The sequence below is a fragment of the Epinephelus fuscoguttatus genome, linkage group LG15, assembly GCF_011397635.1.
Source record: "Epinephelus fuscoguttatus linkage group LG15, E.fuscoguttatus.final_Chr_v1".
Lineage (NCBI taxonomy): Eukaryota > Metazoa > Chordata > Actinopteri > Perciformes > Serranidae > Epinephelus > Epinephelus fuscoguttatus.
The window spans coordinates 35,042,528-35,065,580 of record NC_064766.1 but is presented as its reverse complement, the minus strand read 5'-3'; the positions used below and the strand labels follow the sequence as shown (position 1 = coordinate 35,065,580).

Genomic DNA, 23,053 nt, shown 5'->3' with positions numbered 1-23,053 from the left:
AGCAATCCGAGCTACTTTTTTTTTTTTTTTTTTTTTTTAACCATTTCCAGGTCTGTGTGACAGAACGCTGATAAATGAAAACCATTGCGCTTTACAGCCACACAGTATACTGCCGCTAGTGCTGTTTTAAACTGTAGTTATCTTTATCGCAGTGCTTGCTTTGCAGTAGGATAATCAATAAAGCCGTTTCTTTCAAGTCCCTCGACCCTCTTCTTTAAGAAACCCGTCAGTGCACCACTAGTTAAGACAATCACTCTTATATGTAGACGCCATGGAGTGAAGCCATTTGGCATGACAGACTGAATCTAGTTTTACAAATAACATAAAAACATGGTACAAACAAGTCAGCTTTTATTGAGCATTTAGTTTCTGAATGTTACAAGCTGGTTTATTTCAACAGTTGAGATTCATTACCATCTGTTTGGTGTATGATATAAAAACATCCTCAGAGCCTAACTTCAGATCTAAATCCTAACTTGAGATCCATGTATGTGCTTTTAAATATTGATCGAGTCAACGGCTGGAAGTATAGGAGCTTGATATTCTTTGTGAATGGTACAGTATTATTCAAATATTTAAACAACATCAACAGATCGCAAGTTGTGATTCAGATCCGCACAATGAAATGAATGAGAGAAGTAAACCCTCTAAAACTCGCTAATATTTGCAATCCCAGTATGTTATTGTCTTCCAAGTGCAATAAAGAGCAACTCTCAGTTAACAGATTCAGGTGGTTTTTTTCTGCTTCTTCTTCTCTGCCTCCTCCTCTTTCTCCTTCTCGATCTCAGCCACCAGGGTCTCGATTTCCTTGGATTCCAAAATCTGCAAACAGCCAAGAAAAGCAATTATTGGCAGTTAAATAAAAGGTTTAAAAACAAATGTAGAAAACAGATTAAAATGGAATACTTTACAGCAGCTCACCTTCAATGGCTGATTCCGTCTGATGACAGCAAGTTCAATGTTTTTCCCTCCTGACTGGACAACCTGTGAAAAAACAAATACTTTAAGTGACAAGTGACTGCGAATCAGTATATACTAATTCACTGGTTCACAACTGGTCCAGTCACAGGGTCCAGATTTCTCCTCAGTCATTAGTTCAAGGTCCACACAGTTTAATATATTCAGAGTCATATTTACGTTTGGCCATGTCTTCAAACTAGTTTGCTGTCTCTCTCAAGTAGATGTCTGTTAGTCACTCACTCTATAACAGGGATAGACACTTCAAAATAAAAGCTCTGTGCCGGACACTTACTGTACTTAAAAATAAAGTGTGTTTTTTACAAACTTGACACGTTTGTGATTCAGTTGTGGTCCATTCAGAATGGACATGCGACCCACCAGTTGGAAATCACTGTACTAATTCATGTAGCTTTTGACTCAGGTTGATATTAATTACTTGCAAGACAATTTTGAGAGTATTTAAATGCAAATAAGTACAGCAAGAGTCCCAGACTAATGTGACTAATTCAGAAATAATTTACTTAAACAGTTTGATGGAATACTTCACCTCCTAATAATCACTAGTACATCATTACTTAATCCATGTGACATTGAATTCATGAATAAAACTTTTTTCACATGCCTCCAGTGAACAAAGACTTTTTTGATGAACTGAAGTCACAGGTGACTGCATTTAACAACTTAAAAACTGTATGAAAACATCTGTTTAAGAAACTGTTACACAACTCATGCAGTATCATCCAAGTTTCATTTATCCAGTCGTATGTTAGTAAAAGTTAAACAGATAGTCTGTTTCTGTTATTGTGTGACTTTGGTGTTTTAAAGGGTTAGTTTGGATTCAACAGAGTCACACAATAACAGAAACTACTGACTGAGGCAGTAGTCGACCAGCAGCTCCCGTACTCAGCGAGGGAAACTACTGCTTTTGACAGTGGGGTCTGGCTTTAGAAAGAGCATATAAGAAAAAGTTTTACTTTTAGTTCAGTTTTAAATACCACTGAGAATATGACTGGATAAATGAGACTTGGGTTATACTGCACAAGTTGTGTAAGAATTTATAAACGGCTGTTTTGATATAATTTTGCTGTTAAACACAGACCCCAATGACTTCAATTCATCAAGAATTTTCTCAGCTTTGGATTTCTCGTTCAACATGAAAATTCTTGACAAATTCTGTGTAACATGGGGTGTTTAACTAATATACAAATGGTCATTTCAGGGGTGAAGTATTCCTTTAAGAGCCATTTTAAAAAATATCACTGACTGTTACAATGAACATACAAGGCCAAATTTTGGCAAGTCACTTTCGGGTTTACATCTGACACAGTGGGTGTAATAAATTCACAAAATGGTAGATATAAATACATCTGACTTGACAATGTCTGCACCTGATTATTCTTTATTTCAAACTACTTGCAGCATACTGTACGTAAAAAGACCTTTAAAATGATTTGTATGGCAGCGGAGTAATCCTGTCGTAAAGCAGTTTAGTCATTTTTCAATTTCAATACACAGTATGTAGCTCAGTAAACTCAGAGCAAAGTCAAAGCAAAGACTTAATGTGACCTTACCTCGAGCAAAGCTTTGATAGCCAACTTGATTGCCTCATTGTCCCCAGCAATGGCTTCGTCTGTGTAATTCTTCTCCAGGAACTCCCTCACAGTTTTTGCACTCCGGCCGATTGCGTTTGCCTGATTTAAAATCCATCGTAAGTCAGTTTCATGCAGACAAAGGTGATTGGTGTATAAGTGTAAGAAGAACAAATAATGTACAAAGAGCAAATGCACTGACCTTCCAGGCGTGGTAGGTTCCTGACGGGTCTGTCTGATACAGCCTGGGAGTCCCATCGTAGTCAAAGCCAACGATTAAGGCAGAGATGCCAAATGGCCTGCGCCCGTTGCTTTGAGTGTAGCGCTACAAATATTCATTGACATGTAACGTGTTTAGTTTCAGTTTTTGTGAACTGTTCTTAAAGCACAAAAACTGAAATTATACACTATTTTTTATATGCTTTCTTTCTTTTGCTGAATGTGAAATTTGACAGATGCGTTTTGGAAAATCTATAGTAAACAATAAATGAATGGTAAGATGGTTAAGTACCTGTTTCAGTGTGGCTATGTAGCGTGTGATGTATTCCACTGTGACTGGGTCCTCAACAGTTAGCCTGTGGCTCTGGCACTCAACCCGAGCTCTGTTTATCACGATACGGGCATCTGCGGTCAGACCTTAAAAACGTAGGAAGAGGTTAAACACCTATGTGACACACAGGTAAAAAAACAAATACATGGTACAGGTAGCTGCAATGTAGTGTTTACAAAAACTAATCTTAGTCCACTATGCCATATCATTAAATGAGTGTCTTATTTAGTCAATGAAAAAGGTTCTTTTAAGTACCTGCAAATGCCATGCAGACATGCTCGTCCAGGGCACATATCTTACGGACAGTCCGTTCCTCCTGCAACTTTGCCACAGATTTCTTCTCAACACCAAGGACGACGATGTCTTTACCTCTGATTCCCACCTGCAATGACAGAAATCGTCACATATTTGTAAAAGAGAACATTTCACTCCCAGAGACTGCCAATTATTTGTTTGGCTTATTAAGTGGTAAGGGACAGAATGTCAAATCAGCTGACTTAATAAACTGGAGGCGTGTTTCAGTCAAGAGGCATCTGACGGAGGCTCTTATGTCCTCAGCAAAATTCCCAAATAACTACAAAACAGCCTCAACAGTGAAGTCAACATTGACCACAGTGACACCAATTTATGAAGGAGAGTCACAGAGCTATATGGACAACACTTAATGGACAAGTTGAGCAGTAAAGGACCACAGTAATCACTGGCTGTGCCCTTGGGAGAAGTGTGTGGAAATTAAAGCTTTATCTATTTATAACTCATAGATTTAAAAAGTGCAATAATGCCAAATAAAAGTAGTTTAGGCTCAAAGTTTAAAAAAAAATGGTATTTTGATGGTTTTGCTGCCCATCAACACATGTATTGCTGTCAAGTGAGTTTTATACCTAGGCTTAGTCAATAAAATTGACCTACTTATAATCGCATTGATCCCAAACAATTGCTCTTTCACAAGTTGCAAGTTGTTATATACTTTTTTAAGCGTTTAAAAAGCAGTTCTTCCTGAACTTTCAATACAAGCTACCAAGTCACATTTACTTCTCCAGAGATATCTGTCACTAAAGCAGCTTAAAGTTAGCTAATGGACCTGTCTTCCTTACTGGCCGAATTTTGTTTATGTAATTATCTGACCGCGTAAAACTCATTTACTGACGTTACTTGCGTTAACTCACTCACATTGAAACTGAAACTATTGTGAGAGTGACACAGCGACACAATGCTAGTGATACTCATTTCATTTACAGTTAACTGTTACGTTATTTATGGAAGTTACAGATTAGCAGCCTATCAAGGTGGTTAAAACTCATAACATTTGAGCACAACAGATTGTGATGAACAACAACAAAACAAAGCTAAATACATGAGTGCTAAAGGTGCCGGCTAGTCGCTAGCCTAGCCGGTTAGCTAACTGTCGTGTGCTAACGTTAGCTTAAGCATTAGTTTCATTTCAGGACTTACCGCTGTGGAGCCTTTCTTTACAGCTTCTTGTGCATACTCCACTTGGAAGAGATGGCCATCGGGAGAGAATACAGTGATAGCTCTGTCGTATCTTGCCGCCATTGCACTGCAAGACACGTAAACTCACAAGAAAACGGGAGACTTCCACCAAATGATTCAGCTAGTTAGCGATTTGTGAAGCTGCCGTGTGTTGAAAACAGCGCCTGCGCGTGACCTCTGAACTAGGGCGATACCAAAACGAGGGTTCGCCGGAGGAAAGTTGAAATAAAATATTTACTAGAATAGTCGCTGGTCTGATTTGTTTTGTGAAATTAATATTTTTAATTTAAAATTTACAATACAAAATATGCTGTTTCATGTACTCGTTTCATTTCATTTGGTGATGGTTGAGTAATGTGGAATGAGTGTGTAATGTACGTGAAGTTAAACACGTAAAGCTAAGACTAAAAAAACATCGTTATGAGCTACTTTTGCCTAAAAGAGTCCGCATTATTATTAATATTTAATAGAAATATATAAACCCTCCGACTGTGCTTCCCCTTTTTGTTGAGCAGTCCATTTCCCATGGCCTTTTGGACTACATTAGGACTGTTCCACTGCATGAAAAATAGGGGGAGTTATAATTCAACTAAGCGAATTTATTGTTGCTTTCAACTATTTCAAAGATTTTTTTGAATTACGATAATTTATATGGGTTATATATGAATATCACGTGATCTTGTGTAATCAAAATATAAAATAATCGTCAACTATGTTTTTAAATGTGCCGTACACCCCCCAAAACGGACCGCCGCATTACGAAATTGCATCCTATTCTGAACTGTTTGATCTGAGTTCTACCGATTTGTTAAGTGTGTTAGCTACTTTCGACTTTTATGCTCTAGTTCACTTTAATTTCATAGATCATCACCATGTCGGTGGCATTTGCACCTCACAGGCAGCGTGGGAAGGGTGATATAACACCCGCTGGAATACAAAAGGTAATTCATCTTTTTAGCGCGTCTCAGAATGGAGGCAGTGGTATCATACGGGGCTAGCCGTTGAGCTAATCTGTGTAGCAGTGCCCATCCAAGTCCGACTGTGAATAGATCGGGAACAATTTTGCAGGGTCAAAGCGCGGTGAATATGAACCTCTGTGGAGTCAGGGCGCCACGTGTAGACGATGGGTCTTTTGTCGATTTGCCGAATAATTGTATTTCAAATGAATGGGGGCCTGCCGTTTTGTTAGCCAAGGACAGCTAGCTAGCAAGACGCGTCTTTTGTTAGCTAGAAACGCACACTCACATATTACTAAACGCCCCCATCCTCCCCGTTGTTTGCAAATTACCGCAAAAAACCCACCAGAAATCAAAGGGCCCGCCATATATAATCACACCGTGTCACTAATTGTACATTTTGTATTTCCACACACAACATAAACACGTGATATAAATCTCTGCATTTGCTGTTGCAGTTACTTGACGAAAACAACCAGCTGATCCAGTGTATAATGGACTTCCAGAGTAAAGGCAAAACAGCAGAATGTTCACAGTAAGTTGTTAAAATCTCCTCTTTTCTGTAGCAATTGTAAGTTCACATGAACTCAAAACCTGTACTGATGACTCTCCACCTGCACAGGTATCAACAGATGCTGCACAGAAATTTAGTGTACCTGGCAACGATAGCAGACTCCAATCAGAACATGCAGTCTCTCCTCCCTGCGGTGAGTATCAGTCCATACTGTGTGTTTTGTGTGACTGACTTGTGTATATAACAATGTCACCTCTCTGCACCATGAAATAATGTTGAGCTCATGTTTTAGCTTGTGACCAATACAAGATATGTGGGTATTGGTTCAATTAAATCACTTTAAAAATAATAAAGGAACATTAATAAAAGGAACAATTATGAGCAAAGAGGTTGGTGCAATATTACATTTGTTAAGAAACTGTCATGTTGCACTAATATATCATGTGCTGTTTGTGTTATTTACCACTCTAAATAACACTAAAAGTCTGAATAGATTAATTGTAAATGTATGTATTGATTTATTTATTTAATTTTTATGTCAAATCCAGTCCAAGTCTTGTATGAAAGGGAACCCCACCAGTTTAACAGATTGACATCAGTATGTTTGTCATGAAGAATATTACTTATCCTTTAAAAATAGTTGTATAATGTCTTCGGTGGTTCTCAAGGGAGCTTTTCAAAGTTGGAAAAATAACACCAGTGATGCCAGAGTTATGGCAAGCGTGCAAGGGTTTAATATCTTGCTTTTATATCTTGGTTCTGCCACACTTTTTTTTTTTTTTTTACCATTCTTTTTTGTGTAATCTGTATCATGTAAATCCCGCACCTTCATGGTTGTTCAATCCAAATGCACTGAAGTACTCCTCAAAGTGTCAGTGTTACCTGTTGGCCTGTTGTCGATGTTATTTATGGTTGCACCACCAGTTGAACTTGTTTTTTGCGCCTAAGTTTGCAAAAGGAGCATTTTTGGTTTTGCTTAGAGGCACGCTGTCCTCGTCATATATGTAAAGCTGCAGTGGATCCAACTGAAGTGACTGTTATTTAGGTATTTATAGTGTGTGCTCAGTTTGTTACATCTTTGTGCTTATAGGCTCCCACTGCATTTTCTTCAGCACCGTTATTAGTCATTGATGATCCCTGGTGTGACTATTCAGTATAAGCTATTCAGTGGCTACATGTTGTACTGCATGCCTATTTATTTTCCCTTTTTAAATACACAGTATCTTTTAAAAGATTGCGTCACATTTGTTTGATTAAGGTACTTCACAGTTGTTCTTGATTTTAATATTGCACACAGAGATCTTGGCTTTTATGTGCTTCTTTCTTGAGTTTTCTCCTTTGAGTGGCTCAGGCTCAGATGTGTTTCTAGCCAGCTGATGTGTGTTTTTGTGTTTGTGTTGTGCGCCCGCAGCCGCCCACTCAAAACATGCCCATGGGCCCTGGTGGGATGAACCAAAGTGGACCCCCCCCTCAGCCTCCTCACGGTCACAACATGCCCTCTGAGGGTATGGTCAGCGGTGGCCCTCCAGCCCCACACATGCAGAACCAGATGAATGGACAGATGCCTGGTAAGTGACCCCCTTAACTTCCCTCCCTCGTCTTTCTCTCTCTCTTCTTTCCCCTTCTTCTCCCTCAGTCCCTGTCTCACTTGGGTTGCCTAGCAACACCACAGAACTGTGAGGGAGGTCGCTCTGCTGAAGGATGATGTCACCCATTTGCCAGCGCTGGTGGTCTTGGACTTGTCCTTCCTTTGATCGTGGTTATCTTCTCCTCCTGAAGTATTATGTTTTGTTCGCTTGGTTATTGCTTGTGAATTTATACATTTCATTATGTTCTTAAAAATATGGCTTGAGGGTTTCTTAAAGACACAGATATCTGTTCCGCACAATGATTGTCAATTATAGTAAAAGACTAGGACACCATATTAGAAACCAGAGAACGTTGCAGCTACAAGATTGTTTTTCCACTGGCATGCTAATTTCCACTTAAAGGGAAAGTTCATCCCAAAATCAAAATACATATTGTCAACATGGATGTTGTCCCTCTTGGCAGAGCTGTAACGTCAGCTAGCTCAGTGGTGCTAGGCAAGCTAGCAAAAGATGCATGCTTCCTTCTGAGCAGTGATTTGGTTGGTTTTTCAAATGTATTTTTTGCCACAAGCAAAGTGCCATCTAGTTCCATGATATGTTCTAGAGAAGGCAGACATCTCTGTGGCTGATATCGCAAACAGTCTGCAACTCCCACCAAAGCAATCTAGATTGGTAAATAGCACTACAGGTAAGAGGTAAAACAGGTATTTTTGATTTTGGGGGTGAACTGTCCCTATGAGCTGTGCCATTCTGTTTCCTGGATTTTCATTCAAAGCTCTAACAGAGAATATGCATTTATGACAGCATCATGGTATCACTTCTAAGCTGGGCTTCACCATGATGCTTTCTACTCCGATCTGAAATAGCTAATACGTCTGGGGTGTATTCTGTCACTCGTGATGTGATTGGTCGCACCAGTTGAAAATAATTGCTTTCATATCTAAGATTATATGCTAGCCTAATACTTTTGAGTGAGCAGCTGCAGAATGTGAGTTATTTAGATAGACTGCCTAAAGTTTGAATGTGTTTTTAACTGCATTTCATTGTTACATTATTACTGGAGCCAATTACAATCATGTCTCCATCTTTGATTTATATTTTTTCTAAATCTTCAACTATATTTATCATCCTTAGTTGCCTGCCCCTGTGTTTTGTCCCCGTCAGATTAAAACTGAACAAATATAGCCTATTTAAAGTGTGACCTAAATGATTAATCAATGGACAACACTGAATGAGTTTTTACTGTAGAGATGTACGATATTGGATTTTTTGCCAATATCTGATATGCCGATATGTTGCAACTCATTTGACTGATAACTGACATCGATACATCAGTGTTTTTCCCGACCTAATTTTATTGATAATCACGTCTCCTCTGTAGTGGAATTAACATCATATTATGCATGCATACTCTTATTGTGATGGCCCACCAGCAGATGGAGACATAAAATACAGTGCTTTTCAGTGTATGTATTATTTGTTCATTTTGCAAAACAAGAAAAAAGCATGCCATTTTAAAGCCAATATTGGCCGATAGTGATGACATGCCAATATTATTGTGCATCCCTCCTTATTTCATTAACTTTTTGACACTTTACCCACTCTGACTCGTGCTTTTTTTTTTTTTTTTTTTTAAAGATAAATATGCACAGTCCATGTATTAGCCAACATATACATGACAAATTTATCATAATCCTGCCAAGCTCCAGCAGCAAAGCTCAGAATCCCAATTATTAATATCTCTATGTCCACCGGATTAAAATGGAGACTCTGCCTTTAATTTACCTGTTGCCATGGTGAATCGTAGTATGGGCACTCCATTGATGACATTTTTTTCATTCACTGCGCATGAGCTTAAGTCAGAGTGAACATAGTTAAATGAACTGACTCTGCTCGTGAGAAAAAAAAAGTCCCAAAAAGTTAATAACTTTAAAAATTATGGCGAAAAGGTAGTTTCTTGCAGAATTAAGATAAAAATACTCACAAACGAAAAAACACTTCTGGTTGTTGATAAGTGGTGCTTAACTTTTGATTTAACACTAAAAATTTTAAACCCTCGGCACGCAAGTAGACAGATGCGTGACTCAAAGCAGCATGTGTCACTGACACCAGACTCAGAGCGGTCCGGTGGAAAATGTTACCATCAGCATATTATGTTACATCAATAAAATCTATTTTATCATTATTTTGAGTCACATTGTTGAAAGAATTTAGTCGTCTGTGTTCAAGCAGGATAATAGGTCTCCATTCACTGCACGTCGGGCTTTCTATTTCCTTGTCGGAAATGGGGTTAGTGTTGCATTCAAGGTCCCCCCAAAAAACGGGAGAAAAAAAGGCAGAACATTCGGGAAAGAAAATTCACAATCGAATCCCGTGCCATCGCATGTGTTTTACATATAGTGTTGGCATGGGTGTTAATGACTTACTTGATAGAAATCTGTCTGCGTTTATTTGTGAAAGAATCTGTTGCTTTTGTGGATAGATCAGCTTTAAATACTGAATAGTGAATGAAAAGAAGATGCAAACCCAAATGAACTGGTTAGACAGGTGCAGATGATTTATAACTCTAACCTACTGTTTGGGTGAACCCAATTTTTCACTTGTCATTCCTGTTATATAGAAGCACAACCAACAGTTGCTCACACTGCAACACAGTGCACATATCACAACTTGATGGAAATTACACATAAGTATGAGTGCTAAATATTTATGTGTTTTTTGAAAGAGAGTCATGAATCATTTCTGCTGTTGTTTTCCAGGGCCTAATCACATGCCCATGCAAGGTCCCGGTCCAGGCCCCAACCAGCCCCCAAACATGCCCAGTGGCTCTATGAATATGCCCCCCAGCAGCCATGGCTCGATGGGTGGGTACAATCACACCGTCCCTTCTTCCCAGGGCATACCAGCTCAGAGCCAAATGAACATGACCCAGGGCCAGCCCATGGGAAACTATGGGCCTCGGCCAAACATGAACATGCAGCCCAACCAAGGTAAAACAACTCATTTGTTAGTTTCTCTTTGCTTGTATTGATTTGCAGTGCCTTATTGCCGGTCTCATTGGTGCTTCCTGCACCTGCGCTTGATAAGCCACATACTGCTTGTATGTTTTTTTTTCTACCTAGTACAAGTTAGAGAGTTAACTCTTTGTTGGTGAACCACAGGCCCCATGATGCACCAGCAGCCACCCTCTCAGCAGTATAACATGCCTCCTGGTGGTGGTGGACAGCACTACCAAGGACAGCAGAACCCAATGGGCATGATGGGCCAGGTCAACCAAGGGAACCACGTCATGGGCCAGAGGCCGATGCCGCCCTACAGACCCCCACAGCAAGGTACTCCCCTCAGAGTGTGTCTGTTAAGTGTGCAAGTCGTGAGTGTTGGTCTTTCTTCTCCCTAACCCGCCCTCCTGCATTTCTGACTCCTGTTCTTCTCAATTTCCTCTATTTCCACTTCTGTAGCTCACAGACATCTTGATGACTAAACATGTAACCTAAAGCCTCCAATTATCAAACTAGTCAAGTGACCAAAAGAAAAGCTTTCTAACAAGAGCTAGCGGCAAGGAATCCATCCTCTCCACTCTTCCCCTCACACAACCGATCCAACAACACCTTGAATCTACTTGTGTGTATGTTGTGTGTATGTGTATGTAGGACCCCCTCAGCAGTACCCAGGGCAGGAAGACTACTATGGGGACCAGTACAGTCACGCAGGACAGGGAGCCTCAGAAGGTAGGAGAACCCTCCAGTCACTTGGAGAAAATCAACCAAAAAAAAAAAGAGCCCAGGAGTTGTGTTAAAACACAAATAATGCAAAGAGACTATGACAAAACCAATATGTCAGTTTCTTAATTTTCTGGGAAATCAAAGTGACTTTGGGCTCTATCAAAAAATCACAATGCGGCCTCTAATTTAAATGAAAACATCCACATGCCAGAGTGCACCCTAATCAGGAAGGTGCTGCAGTCCATGGATAAGTTAGCTCTAAACAGTCTGGTAATGCCATCCCCTGTAATTGCTCCACTTATTAAAAGACAAGTCAGGGACAGAGTCTTGTGTGAGTCTCGATGGCTTAAGTTGCATTAAGGTAAAATGTCCTATTCTCATTTAAAAATGCCATAATAGTTTTATAACTCCGTGGCATGCGACTTGTATGCATGTCTGGATCAGCAGGCAGATTATTCACGTTGTCAGTTTCCGTTTAAGTGAAGCGGACGGCCGCTCTGTGTAGACACACCGATTTTGTGCACGCTGATTTGCAGAGACGCAGCGTCAGTGACTTGTAAAGCAACTCTTATTGAGTAAAAATGCCACCACTGCATTATCCTCTAAATATAACACTTGATGTACTGCCAGTTTCCTCCATGTTGGTGTGTTATGGGGTGGTATTATTCCATTAGCAGCCACGCTGAAAGATCAAAGATCCAACTCCTTCTCTTTCTTTGTCCAATTAACATTGACTTATTTGTTGTTTGTTTTGTTTTGTTTATTTTTTTCTCTACTGACTACACTATTTTCCTTTTGCCCTTTCAAACACATGTGTTTTCCTTTCTTGAAGTAAAGACAGCCCAGCCATTTAACAAAAACAACACGAGTTCTTACAGCACGGCTGGCTCAGAGATTGCTGTCTGCTTTGCTGTTGCGCTGTAGTTGTCAACTTGTTGCTCACATTTCCTGCCATTGCCCCCCACCCCCGAAGGTAATGCCCAGTATGGCCAACAGCAGGAAGCATACCAGCAAGGCCCTCCCCAGCAGCAGGGCTACCCTCCTCAGCAGCAGTACCCGGGTCAACAGGGCTACCCACCACAGCAGCAGGGTTACGGTGAGTTGCCTCCTCTGGAATATTCGTCCTGCAGGAGGCACTATCAGCTCTCTTTGGCTAACGTTTTTTTAACAGTTGAATACTAATTCCTCCTGAGTGAGTTGGTGGTTACTGCCCCTTGGAAATGTAACTGTGCCAAATGCATGTCAAGACATCATCAAGAGCAAGGAATTAAAGAACCACCTTAATGAATGGTTGGGGGATTGGAGCTTGGTGGAAGAGAAATTTAATCAGTATAGTGGTGGCTGGCACCGCATTAGCATTTCTCCTGGTGCTTTAGTTTGATATGACACACTGTTCTGAGGGAGTGGGAGAGGAGCTTTGGCTGATGGGTACAGACATTGGGCAAAGTGTGTGCAGACTGCCAGCCAAACATTTTATACTCCTTGCATTTTAGCACCTTGGATAGGGCTGAAAATAACGGTTATTTTCAACACCGATTAATCTGCCCTTTACTTTGATGATTAATCGTTTTGTCAGTAAAATGTCAGAGAATAGTGAAATGTAATTTTTCTTGACACAAGATGACATCTTCATATGGTAGTCCAAAAATCCAAAGCCACACAGTTTATTCTCATGTATGACAAAGAAAAGCTTCAAATTTTTCAGAAGTCAGAATCATGAAACCAGCAAATGTTTCTTTTCTGCTTGAAAAAAATAACCAAAACTGATTGATTGTCAAAATAGTTAGCTATTAATTGACTAATTGTTACAGCTCAAATGTTGGATAAATACTTAGGTAATGTGTAAATATCCTAAAATTAGAAAACATACGTGTTAAAGAATACATGTGCAAGTTAAGTTGTGGAAGATTTTTTTTTTTTTTTTTTTCTGGAAGTGGTCGAACATTTAATCTTTGTTGAAACATTTCAAGATACTAAGCAGTCGCCACGCCAGCAGCTTTCATTTTCAAGGCCCACACCCAAACTAGTACCGTGACATGCAGCACCGCGACGTGTAGTACCGTACCCAGCCCCGCCCCACACACACATATGAACAGTTAGTTCTGCAACCTGACCCTTGACACATCCCCAAGGCCCGACCCAAAGCAGCAAATCCTATGATCACCATGGGCTGTTCAAATCATTTGGTAAGCAGGGTGTTTACATGTCCTTAAATGTAAGGCCTTAAAAAGTCTGAAATTGCCTTAAATTCAGATTCGAAAAAAATTCTCCAGCCTGGCAAACCCAATGACCGTTTACAATCTTTGGACAGACCGAAGATTTCCAATAATAAATAGCATTTTGGACAGTACAGCAGTGAGGTTTTATTTTCCATTTACATTAAACTTAAACTCACCCAGTTGTTTTCATTTTTCCTTACTGTTCGTTTTTAACTGACATCAGTGTGTTTACTTGGAAAGAGCGCTTACGTGTGTCACACACATGCACACATATATATATATATATATATATATATATATATATATATATATATATATATATATATATATATATATATATATATAAAATGTGTTTTTCCATTGCAGGTTTGGTCTTAAATTTCATATAAGGTGGTATAAAAAAGGTCTTAAATTTAACTTTGCTATATCTGTAGACACCCTGGTTAGGCAGCAGGTTGAAAATGATCATTTTGGGACATTGAATACATGTAAAACTAACATATTTTAAAACAAAGGTAATTAAGAAATACAATTTAATTAACGTTTTTGCTTATTTTTATAATATATAGCAGCAAATGTCCACAGTTAACATGCCTGTTAGCAACGCACCTGATTGAGCAGTCAGAGGATTGAAACATTAAAACATTTAATTATCATTATTTTCATTTTATGTATATATATTGATCATACAACACCTGCGATCTGACCTGCATGTTCTTTTTTTTAAATCCAGAACTGAATCTAGGAATAAAATTAAGACAAAATGCCACTCATGTAGCACCTTCATTGCAGGTCACCTATCAGGTACTCGACTTGACTCAGCAACACACTTGGGAGCTCATGAATGTGCAAAAACAAACCAACCTGAATTTAAAAAAAAGTCTCTTAAGACTTAAGTTTGAACACTTAATTGACTTATCCTTATTCCACCCTTTATTTTGTAACTTAAGAGCATCCACACTTTGGGATTTCACTACAACGAATACAGAGTTAGTATTTAGGCTCCTGCAGCTCTTTGGTCTTTTTCTTCATCCCATTTTTTTGTACTGGAACTTTCCATCACTCACCCTCTGTCTGAGCCAGAGCTCATGTTAGTAATGAGCTAGCGGAGAGGCAGAGGCTGTGAGGTGAGATCCATCTGGCACACACACATGCCTTCTCTCGCAGGCCCCCACAAGGTTATGCTCAACAGCATAAGGCATTATGAGCTCCTAACGATGCTGCGTGGGCCTCATTTGACTTCAGCCACCGTCAGGCTTTGCGTGGTCCTCCACAGCACCTGCATAGATAGCTACAGCGTACGGGGGCTGATAAAGTGATTTTTTTTTTCTTCCTTTTTTTAATGAAGGCTGCTCCTCTAATGAAGACCAACAGAATCTTGATGCCTCCTTGCATTAGGGAACCACTGCCCGACTCCAGCCCGACTCACTCATTCTCATTCATTACTGAGTCAGACGTGGAGGCAGCCTAAACAAATGGGCCTGACGTATCCACCATCCTCTCTCAGTCATCCATCAGCTTCTTTATTGCAGCCCATTAGTGATAGTAAACTAACAGGGATTCCCTAGAGTTCTCAGAGGAACAAGTAGGAAACAGAAACGGTTAATGAGCAAAACTCGGGCCCTTTCCACACTGGGTCCTTTTGTTTGAGTCTAAACCTGAGTTCGATAGTCCCATCTATTTCTAAGCTGGTGACAAGAGTGACAATAGGATTGTGTTAAGAGAAAAGTTCACAAAGGGCCTACCCCTTTTTTTATCATGTGTCAAGTTGGGTGCTAGTGTTGTTCACTGCTCATACATCAGTGGGTGCGTTTCCATCTCTTTTAATGTGCATTTTCAATTAATTGGAAACACCACAAATTAGAATAAACCTTGAAATATCTCAAAAAGTTTTTCACTTGGTTAGTTGTATTGATAAAAGGTCAATGTGATTAAGTGCAAAGGAAAGGGTCAGCAAAAAAATAATGATGTAGCTATGCCGTAGCCTATGCACATGGCCTACATTGTTGTGAGCATGTATACTTGTGCAGTGGTGTGTCTGTGTCACTCTGCAGTTACACCTCCAAAACACTAGTCTGCAGGGGAGGTTTCTGCAGAGTGCTGTAAACTTTAGTTGATTCAGAACACACATTGAACGCACATTAAACACACATTAAACATGGCTTAACAGCGACGGTTACAAACACAAGTACACAAATCAGCTTCACTATAACTCGCAGCATTCACAGACAAAGCACTTGTCTTTATCTGGACACATTTTCCCCACATGAATGTACCAAAAAAAAACCTGAGTTAAGTTTGAACACTTAATTGACTTATCCCTATTCCACACTTTATTTTGTAACTTAAGAGCATCCACACTTTGGGATTTCACTACAAAGAATACAGAGTTAGTTAGCGACGAGCGGAGATTCCTTGTACTGAGACCAAGACTTAAAATGCTATTTTTGTGGAGGATTTATTGTCTTCAGAATTTATTTTATTTTATCTGTGAAATTAAAGTAAATAAAAGTTTTGTTTCCACTGAGGGAAATGGTTTCAGCTTACAAAAATAGACAAGAGGTCTGCATGGCCGCGACGTGTAGTTACATTTCTGGGGAGCGGCCCATCAGGCTACGGCCGAGGGCACGATGTAGGCTTTATGTAGACGCAGAGCCTACTGTGTCGATTCAGTGTAGATATATAAACCCCGCTTTATGCACACAGGGCTGTTACCAGAAATCTTCTAAGGGTCGTTTAAAACTCTCTACCTCTGTTATTATGCATCCTTTGTTTTCCTTCATTTGAGGTTTTACTAGTGCTCTACATGAACCAACTCCCAATATTATTTGCAATATTTGCGCAGTAGTGAAAGAAAAAGCACAGAAACCTGAATTTTCTTTTGCCAATTTTCTGAAAATTCGGTTAAAATGTGAAACCTTATTGGTGTCGTACTTAGTATCCCACTTCCTAAGGGTTTGTTTGGTTGGTTGGTTTTTTGCATTAACAAATTTTTAAACCTCTCCTATATTAAACTAAACCCTCCGGTGTGAACAGTGCCAGTGTGGTGCCAGAAACCAAACCTGCTGTTGCTGACAGGTTAGAAGCAGCAGCTTTTAGAGCGTTTGTGTTGACTCTGCCCAACAGCATTTTCAAATTGCCTCTGTCAAACACACATGAATGTAAATCCATTTGTCAATGTCTATCACAGGCCCCTCCCAAAGTGCCCCAGGACAGTATCCTAACTATCCTCAAGGGCAGGGACAGCAGTATGGGGCCTATCGCCCTCCTCAGCCAGGACCCCCACAGGGCCAGCAGCAACGCCCCTATGGCTATGACCAGGTGAGTATAACCACAGCGCCAGACAGTCACAGAGACTTGTTGATACATAGGTCATAGTTTGACCCCTAATGTGTTTGTTGCCAGACGTAGCTATATGTAATGTGTAGTGAGAACAGAGACCAATGTAAGTGAAGTTAGAAGGTAGGATATTTTGCATGCTGTCATCATATTGAGGGGTTAAATCTGTTCTTCCTGAAAGAGTGTATGTAATACTGTTGTCTTTGACTTGTTAATTTGAGTCTTGGTTATATATCCTGGCTAATATGGTTTTGCCAATTCAGTGAAATATGAGGGCTATAAGAGGATTCTTCCTTAAACTGAATGTAAACTTGCTCTGGTGTTTAAAGGGAGATCTATTTGTTGCCCTGTATTTCCTGTGGTCTTATGTGGGAACCACAGCTACACTTTGATATCTTTATCTTTGAATATTCAGGGGCACATGAGGAAATAAAGACCCGGGGATTTGAACCCCTGACTAGCTCTGTAAGAAGCAAAGGTAATGGTTGCTGTGAAGACCTCAACGTTCAATCTAGACGTTTGACCACCTAGCCTTAATTTACATTTGTTATGTTTCTTCTGTCTCTTCTTTTTTTCTTTATCTTTTCTTCCATCTTTCTCTTTTTCTTTTCTCTTCTTTTTGTCCTACTTTTTATTTTGTGATTAACCAGGGGTCGAATTGTAAGTTACGAGGTCCAGAAACACAGCATGCTTAGTCCTACAGTGAGACAGCCAACAGCTTAGCGCTTTGGCTGCGTCCTTAATCCGGTTTTAAATGATTATTGTGCTTATAACAGTCAAATGTTTGAATTGAAATGTTTCTGTATATCAGACTGTCAAAATCATAGTTTGTTTTCTAAATTTACTTCGACCCCTGTTTAGAAAATCATCACACAAGTGTCCACTATTGAATAAGGAATATCTTGTGTCCTCAGCTATGTTGCTGCTGAAACCTGAGGTATAAAGTTAGAGCTGTCAAGTTGTGAGGCCATGCTGCCACCTGCTGGTCAATACCAGCAAATGCAGCCATATATCATGGTTTGCATTATGATATGGTTGAAACCACAGATGTTTGTTCGTACCCTATTGAGATTTGTGAATAAAAGCTTTACTCTGCTTTCTCTGAGAAGGTCAGTAACATGAGTCTGTCACTTTTCTCTCCACAGGGCCAATATGGAAATTACCAGCAATGAGAGATGGTCACAGCAACCCACACAGCTCTGTTCTGATCTCTGTCTGAGCTTTGACCTCTGGTCAGCAGCTAAGCAGACTTTAAATGATGGTTGTAGCTCACTGAGATTCCCTCAGACACGAACATACAACACTCGAAAATACAAGATAACGTTCCCCCCCCCCTCTCTCTCTTTGGGCTCTTATCCTTGCCTAAAAAATTGTATTCTGTTACATCGACTTGATAATGTCAAAGTCCATGACTCACCCTCTGGTCCAGTATGTCTCAAAGCAGCAATGCCTTAAAAATGGAACTGCCTTATCCTTTAGCATTGCAGATTGTGAAACGGGCTAACACAAATTTTGGATATCAGAGATGATTTAAATGTACAGTTTCAATCTACTGTGGTGCATTGTTTCTCTGTCCTTCAGCTCCTTGTTCATAAGAAGCAATAATGCCAGCAGTAGGGAAAATGTGTGGGGGCTCGGAGATGAAATAATGCACCAGACAAACTTCCCGCTAGGCCATGGTACGTGTCTTGATGTATGTGATGATGTACAAATATATTTTATGCTTTTTAGATCAAGCTAACTTTGTATAAGACATTGGAAACTAGTACTAAAGCTGTGTTGTTTATTTCATGAAGTGTATGTGTCAATGTTTTTTTAAACGATGATCCCATCCAGCACTTTTTTTTCTTTCTTTTTTTTTTTTTATTTTTTTTTGGTTCCTTTTTATTTTTGTTGTGTTGAATTGTGTAACTATACAATTGGATCTGCTACGTCAGCGATATGGGCACTGTGTGAATTCTTTGCGTAAAAACTTTCAGTGACATGCACGGAAATTCCTTGAAGGACAAATACGAACATCATGCTTGGAATTTGAACATGCTCAATGTCTGACCACACGCAAAACAGTTTCCGAGTTTTTAAAAAATCGATATGAAATTTCAATCTTGTGGGGGTTTTTTTTGTTTTTTTTTAACCACATAACCTGACAGAATAATGGCAATCAGCCTTTATTTGACCCATGTGCCCGAAGAGGTGATGTGTAGCAGATGCTGCTGCAAATTGTAAGTCAGTGCTCTCTGGAGCTTTTTTTTTTTTTTTCTGTACAAGCACCTCAGTCTTGTCCGATGACTGCAAATTGGTGAATGGGAAAAATTCGTATAATAAATATTTCTGACAAGTACTTTTTTTTAACGTCTCGACTATGCTGGAATCCCCTTTTCCCTTTGAATAAACGTCTAAGTTGATGTCATTCAAATAGTGTTGTGTGTGAATAATAAAGATTGTTACTGTCAAATATGTAACATAAGATGTGAAAATAATGTTCTCAAATGGATTCCTTAATTTCACAGTAAAGACTGGTTGTGCAGTTTTATATCACTGGCTTGATATCTGTTTTATGGTGCATACTTTATTGATCCCATATGTACAGCGGCGTAAAGAAGAGGAACTCATTGTCCTCCGATATTGTTTATATGGCTGTTTTAATATTTGGCATCCTGCACCCCATTCAAGTGGTCACATTTGTGTCATGGCAATGTATAACTGTACATTACAATAAATTGGAAGAATCTTTAATATATTTTTTGACTTGTGTTATTTATAGCATTTGAGCTTTTTTGTGGCGATAGAATCACTCATCATGGCGACAACATAAACAAGATGTGCACTATTGGTGCCGTCATAATGTGACAGTATGATATAATTGTTTTGTCTTCATCCGCTATCTGGTAATCAGTTTCCAACTGATAATGACCCTGCACTGCTCAGCAGCATGTCTGCTTTGTCCAGATGCATCCAGAGAGGTCCAGAGCACATTTACACCCAAAATTACTTTCCGTGTCCCTCTTTCCCCTTCTGCTCCCTCCAGAGAGGGAGAGGGACTACCTGTCACATTGGGGGGAGTGATACAGATGGTACACCAGATGTGTGGCCGAAGCACGTGATGGGAGAGTGGTGTTGGTGTTAAGAGGGCCACAGACTGCTTGGGTTGCCTTGGTGCAGATGATGAGTGTGTGTGTATATGTGTGTGTGTGTGTGTGGGTGAGTGCAGCAGAAGTGCTTTAAGAAAAGAAGCAAGTGTGAACTTTTTAAGTGTGCCTACGTATAAAATTTGTATGTGCATTCGCGTACCCCCGCTCAGGTTTAGTGGCATCTCCTAGTCACCCCACCATCCTGCTGCTCCACAGCTGGCCGCCCCACCCTTCCCAGCTGCCACTGGGGCTCCCCCCGGCCCCTTTGCTTGGCAGAGCTGGCGTTTTGGGCGCTCCCCCACCAGTCCTCCCTGGCAGCTGCTGCCCTCAGCTGCGCTCTCGCAGACGGTATTGGGGTCGGACAAAGTCACTCCTCCTGTGACTGTGTCTGGGGCCGTTGGGGGAGGATGAAGAGGTGGCAAGGAGACTCTTACCTCCTCTGAAAGATCTCCTTTAAATGCTCATGAATTTAAATTGATGGATGCAGAGCTGAAAGTTAGGCAGTGGAGGAATTCTGCTTGAATTTCTGTTATGCAATTTAGTATTACAAAGTAGTCTTGCAAAAAAAGATGTCTTTGGCTGTGTACTTGTAAATGAGTTATTAGAGAAAGCTTACAGGAGAGCATCACTCCATGCATGTTCTAAGATGGTAAGGCAAATAGTGAAGTGGCAGCATCATTTAAGAGGATGATTATCTTGTTCAATATTTTGATAATTATAATTCAGGGCACCTTTCAGAGGAGGCTCCTAACCACTGAGGGGAAAATGACATTGTGATCATAGCTGGCAGGCAAGATGTGATCTCTCTCTCTCCCTGTCCCTCTTTCTCTCTTTGCCACTAACTCTCCCTTTCACTCTCTCATACCCACACTCTCAGTGTGACAGAAAGTCTATGGGGAGGTATAAGAGGTAGTTATGGGGGGAATGCAGCAGCCTCCACAGTTTAATTGGAGATGTGTCACACTAAATAAATGGTGCAAAAACAAGCGCTGACTGGAGGCTTGAGGGAGGGGCCCTGGGGATGCAGCCTGTTTTATTGGGCAGGAGCTTTGCACCGCTCCAGGGTGAAACGGGGCTATGCACTGCTGAGATACCCTCCAACCACCAAACCACCAGGCCTCCAAAAGACTACTGTGGAGGAAAAGACAAAGGCATTCATTTCACTCCGCAGAAAACGCATGTTATTGGCGCCGAGGAGAAGGTGTGGGTGAACTTGGCGACCCAATTGTTCCTCCTCCAATAGGGGGCATATCATCGTCCTCATCTGCAATTTCAATTTCTGCACACTGGCGAGCAAATCCATAATTGTAAAATCTCGAGCAAACGCTGTCTGCCTCACTTGCTCCTAGATCTTGTGGATGTCAATTTATGTTTTGAGAAGACGGCAGCCAACAGCCTCCAGCCAATCCCATTTCCCTGTGTAATCCATACATGACCTCCAAGTTACCAGGAGAATGTGTTTTCCAATATTCTATCAATGTTGATATAACTGTTGTCTCGCTATGCTCATGCCGTGTGTGTGTGTGTGTATGTGTGTGCACCTTAGATTCCAGAGTTCATGGCACGAGTTTTGATTTACCTCTACAGTGTGCCGCAGTAATTGGATGTGACACCATTCTCTCTGCTCTCCCTGGGGGATATAACAGGAATCTGACTATTATGGCCCCAGTCATGAATATGTCACGACAGCTGCAAACAAAGGCCGGCGATTTGGATAAGACTCCTCTGTATGTTGTCTCTGCGCTGATATATGAGATAAATGCTGCAAGGGTAAATGAGTTTTCTGTAAAGCAATTTGCAGTGTTTACAAAGAATGATTAATTGCCATTGTTTGGGAAAAAAAACTATGGTAGAGACGATGTTCAATATTACATGTTCATCATTATGCCTGCCAGATACATACTTGCCTTACAGATATTTGTGTAAGCTATTATATCTAGTTTCAAAACAACTGAAAAGATTTTTTGGACCTGACATACGCAAACAGGGTGATCCCCTAGAAAGACATTGTTTTGCATGCATCTGATGTGCGCTGCTTTGTTTAAATCCCATCGTTTGTTGAGGGTTTAGCCATCAAATCAAATTGAGTGTGCTGTTTTGTATGTGTTCTAGCCTCATAAAAAGTAGTCTCTGAGTGAAATAGCAGGTATGCTGATATCAGTATTCCCACAGCCTGCATAATTGCTGTAATTTGCTTTCCCTTTGGGTAATCTGTAAACATGGCTGTTTTGATGTTTTTGGCATCCTCCATTGGCTGAGCTCTCCACTCCTCCAGTGGAGCCCCCATCCCAGCCCAGGGTGACACAAATAGATCCTTCCCCAGAAGGCGCACGTAGTTCCACATGGGCACAATCAATACAACCCAGTCGTCACTGGAACTGTGGCGGTATTAAAAGCACCCCGTGAGCTGGTTCTCACCACGCCGGCGTTTTAGGGAAATAAAGCTATTGATCCTCCGGGGCCTCTGGTGGAGCATTAACCTGGGCCCACAAATTAGAACGTGCTCATCTGGACACATCTGCCTGCAATGTTCCCAAAAAGCCAGTCCCAGGGAGAGAAAAGGAGGGCTGTGAGGCCTGCTGCGTCCAATGATGAGTAGAGCGCTACTTGACGTCCATGTCGGAGCGGGGGAGGTGTCTGGATGCCCAGGACTTCCATTAGAGGCCCAGGATGGTGGCATGGGTCGATGTGGTAAGGTTTGGTTGGGGGTACTCCATCTCAGATCAGTGTGGTTCCTTCCCCCTGTTGTAGAGGGAGAGGGGGCTGACCCACAGTAAACCTAAGCTCCTGACTGGAAGGACAATGAGAGAAGGGGCTGCTGCTTCCAAAGCTTGCTCCAGCCGTGTCAAAGACTTTGTCTCTTTCGTACAATTTATATCAAAAACCAGATTATTCACCATTTTCTGTCATTACTTCACAGCAGAACCTTTCAGATGTTAGATTTTCACTGTAAGGCACACTGCCAGCAGTAAACATCCATTGATTTATCACCT

At 40.6% G+C, this 23,053-nt stretch overlaps 2 protein-coding genes across 7 annotated transcripts; one reads left to right on the top strand and one right to left on the bottom strand.

Moving 5' to 3' along the window:
• Positions 1-334: 334 nt before the first annotated feature.
• Positions 335-4,751, bottom strand: psma8 (proteasome 20S subunit alpha 8). The gene is made up of 7 exons (XM_049597912.1): positions 4,552-4,751; positions 3,355-3,481; positions 3,061-3,185; positions 2,752-2,874; positions 2,532-2,651; positions 922-984; positions 335-822 (listed from the first exon to the last, which is right to left on the bottom strand). The coding sequence occupies exons 1-7, from the start codon at positions 4,651-4,653 to the stop codon at positions 727-729; spliced, it is 756 nt and encodes a 251-aa protein (XP_049453869.1). The 5' UTR covers positions 4,654-4,751; the 3' UTR covers positions 335-726.
• Positions 4,752-5,348: 597 nt separating this feature from the next.
• On the top strand, positions 5,349-19,670 carry ss18 (SS18 subunit of BAF chromatin remodeling complex). Of its 6 annotated transcripts, XM_049597904.1 has the most exons (11): positions 5,349-5,531; positions 6,005-6,081; positions 6,169-6,253; positions 7,472-7,628; positions 10,409-10,639; positions 10,811-10,981; positions 11,300-11,377; positions 12,345-12,467; positions 16,781-16,911; positions 17,345-17,407; positions 18,075-19,670. In XM_049597904.1, the coding sequence occupies exons 1-10, from the start codon at positions 5,463-5,465 to the stop codon at positions 17,360-17,362; spliced, it is 1,140 nt and encodes a 379-aa protein (XP_049453861.1). In that variant the 5' UTR covers positions 5,349-5,462; the 3' UTR covers positions 17,363-17,407; positions 18,075-19,670. The 6 variants fall into 6 exon arrangements, 5 of the variants coding, with proteins under 5 accessions (XP_049453861.1, XP_049453859.1, XP_049453863.1 ...); XR_007451044.1 differs by having other exon boundaries at positions 16,781-17,407; XM_049597902.1 differs by lacking the exon at positions 17,345-17,407.
• The last annotated feature ends 3,383 nt before the right edge of the window (positions 19,671-23,053 follow it).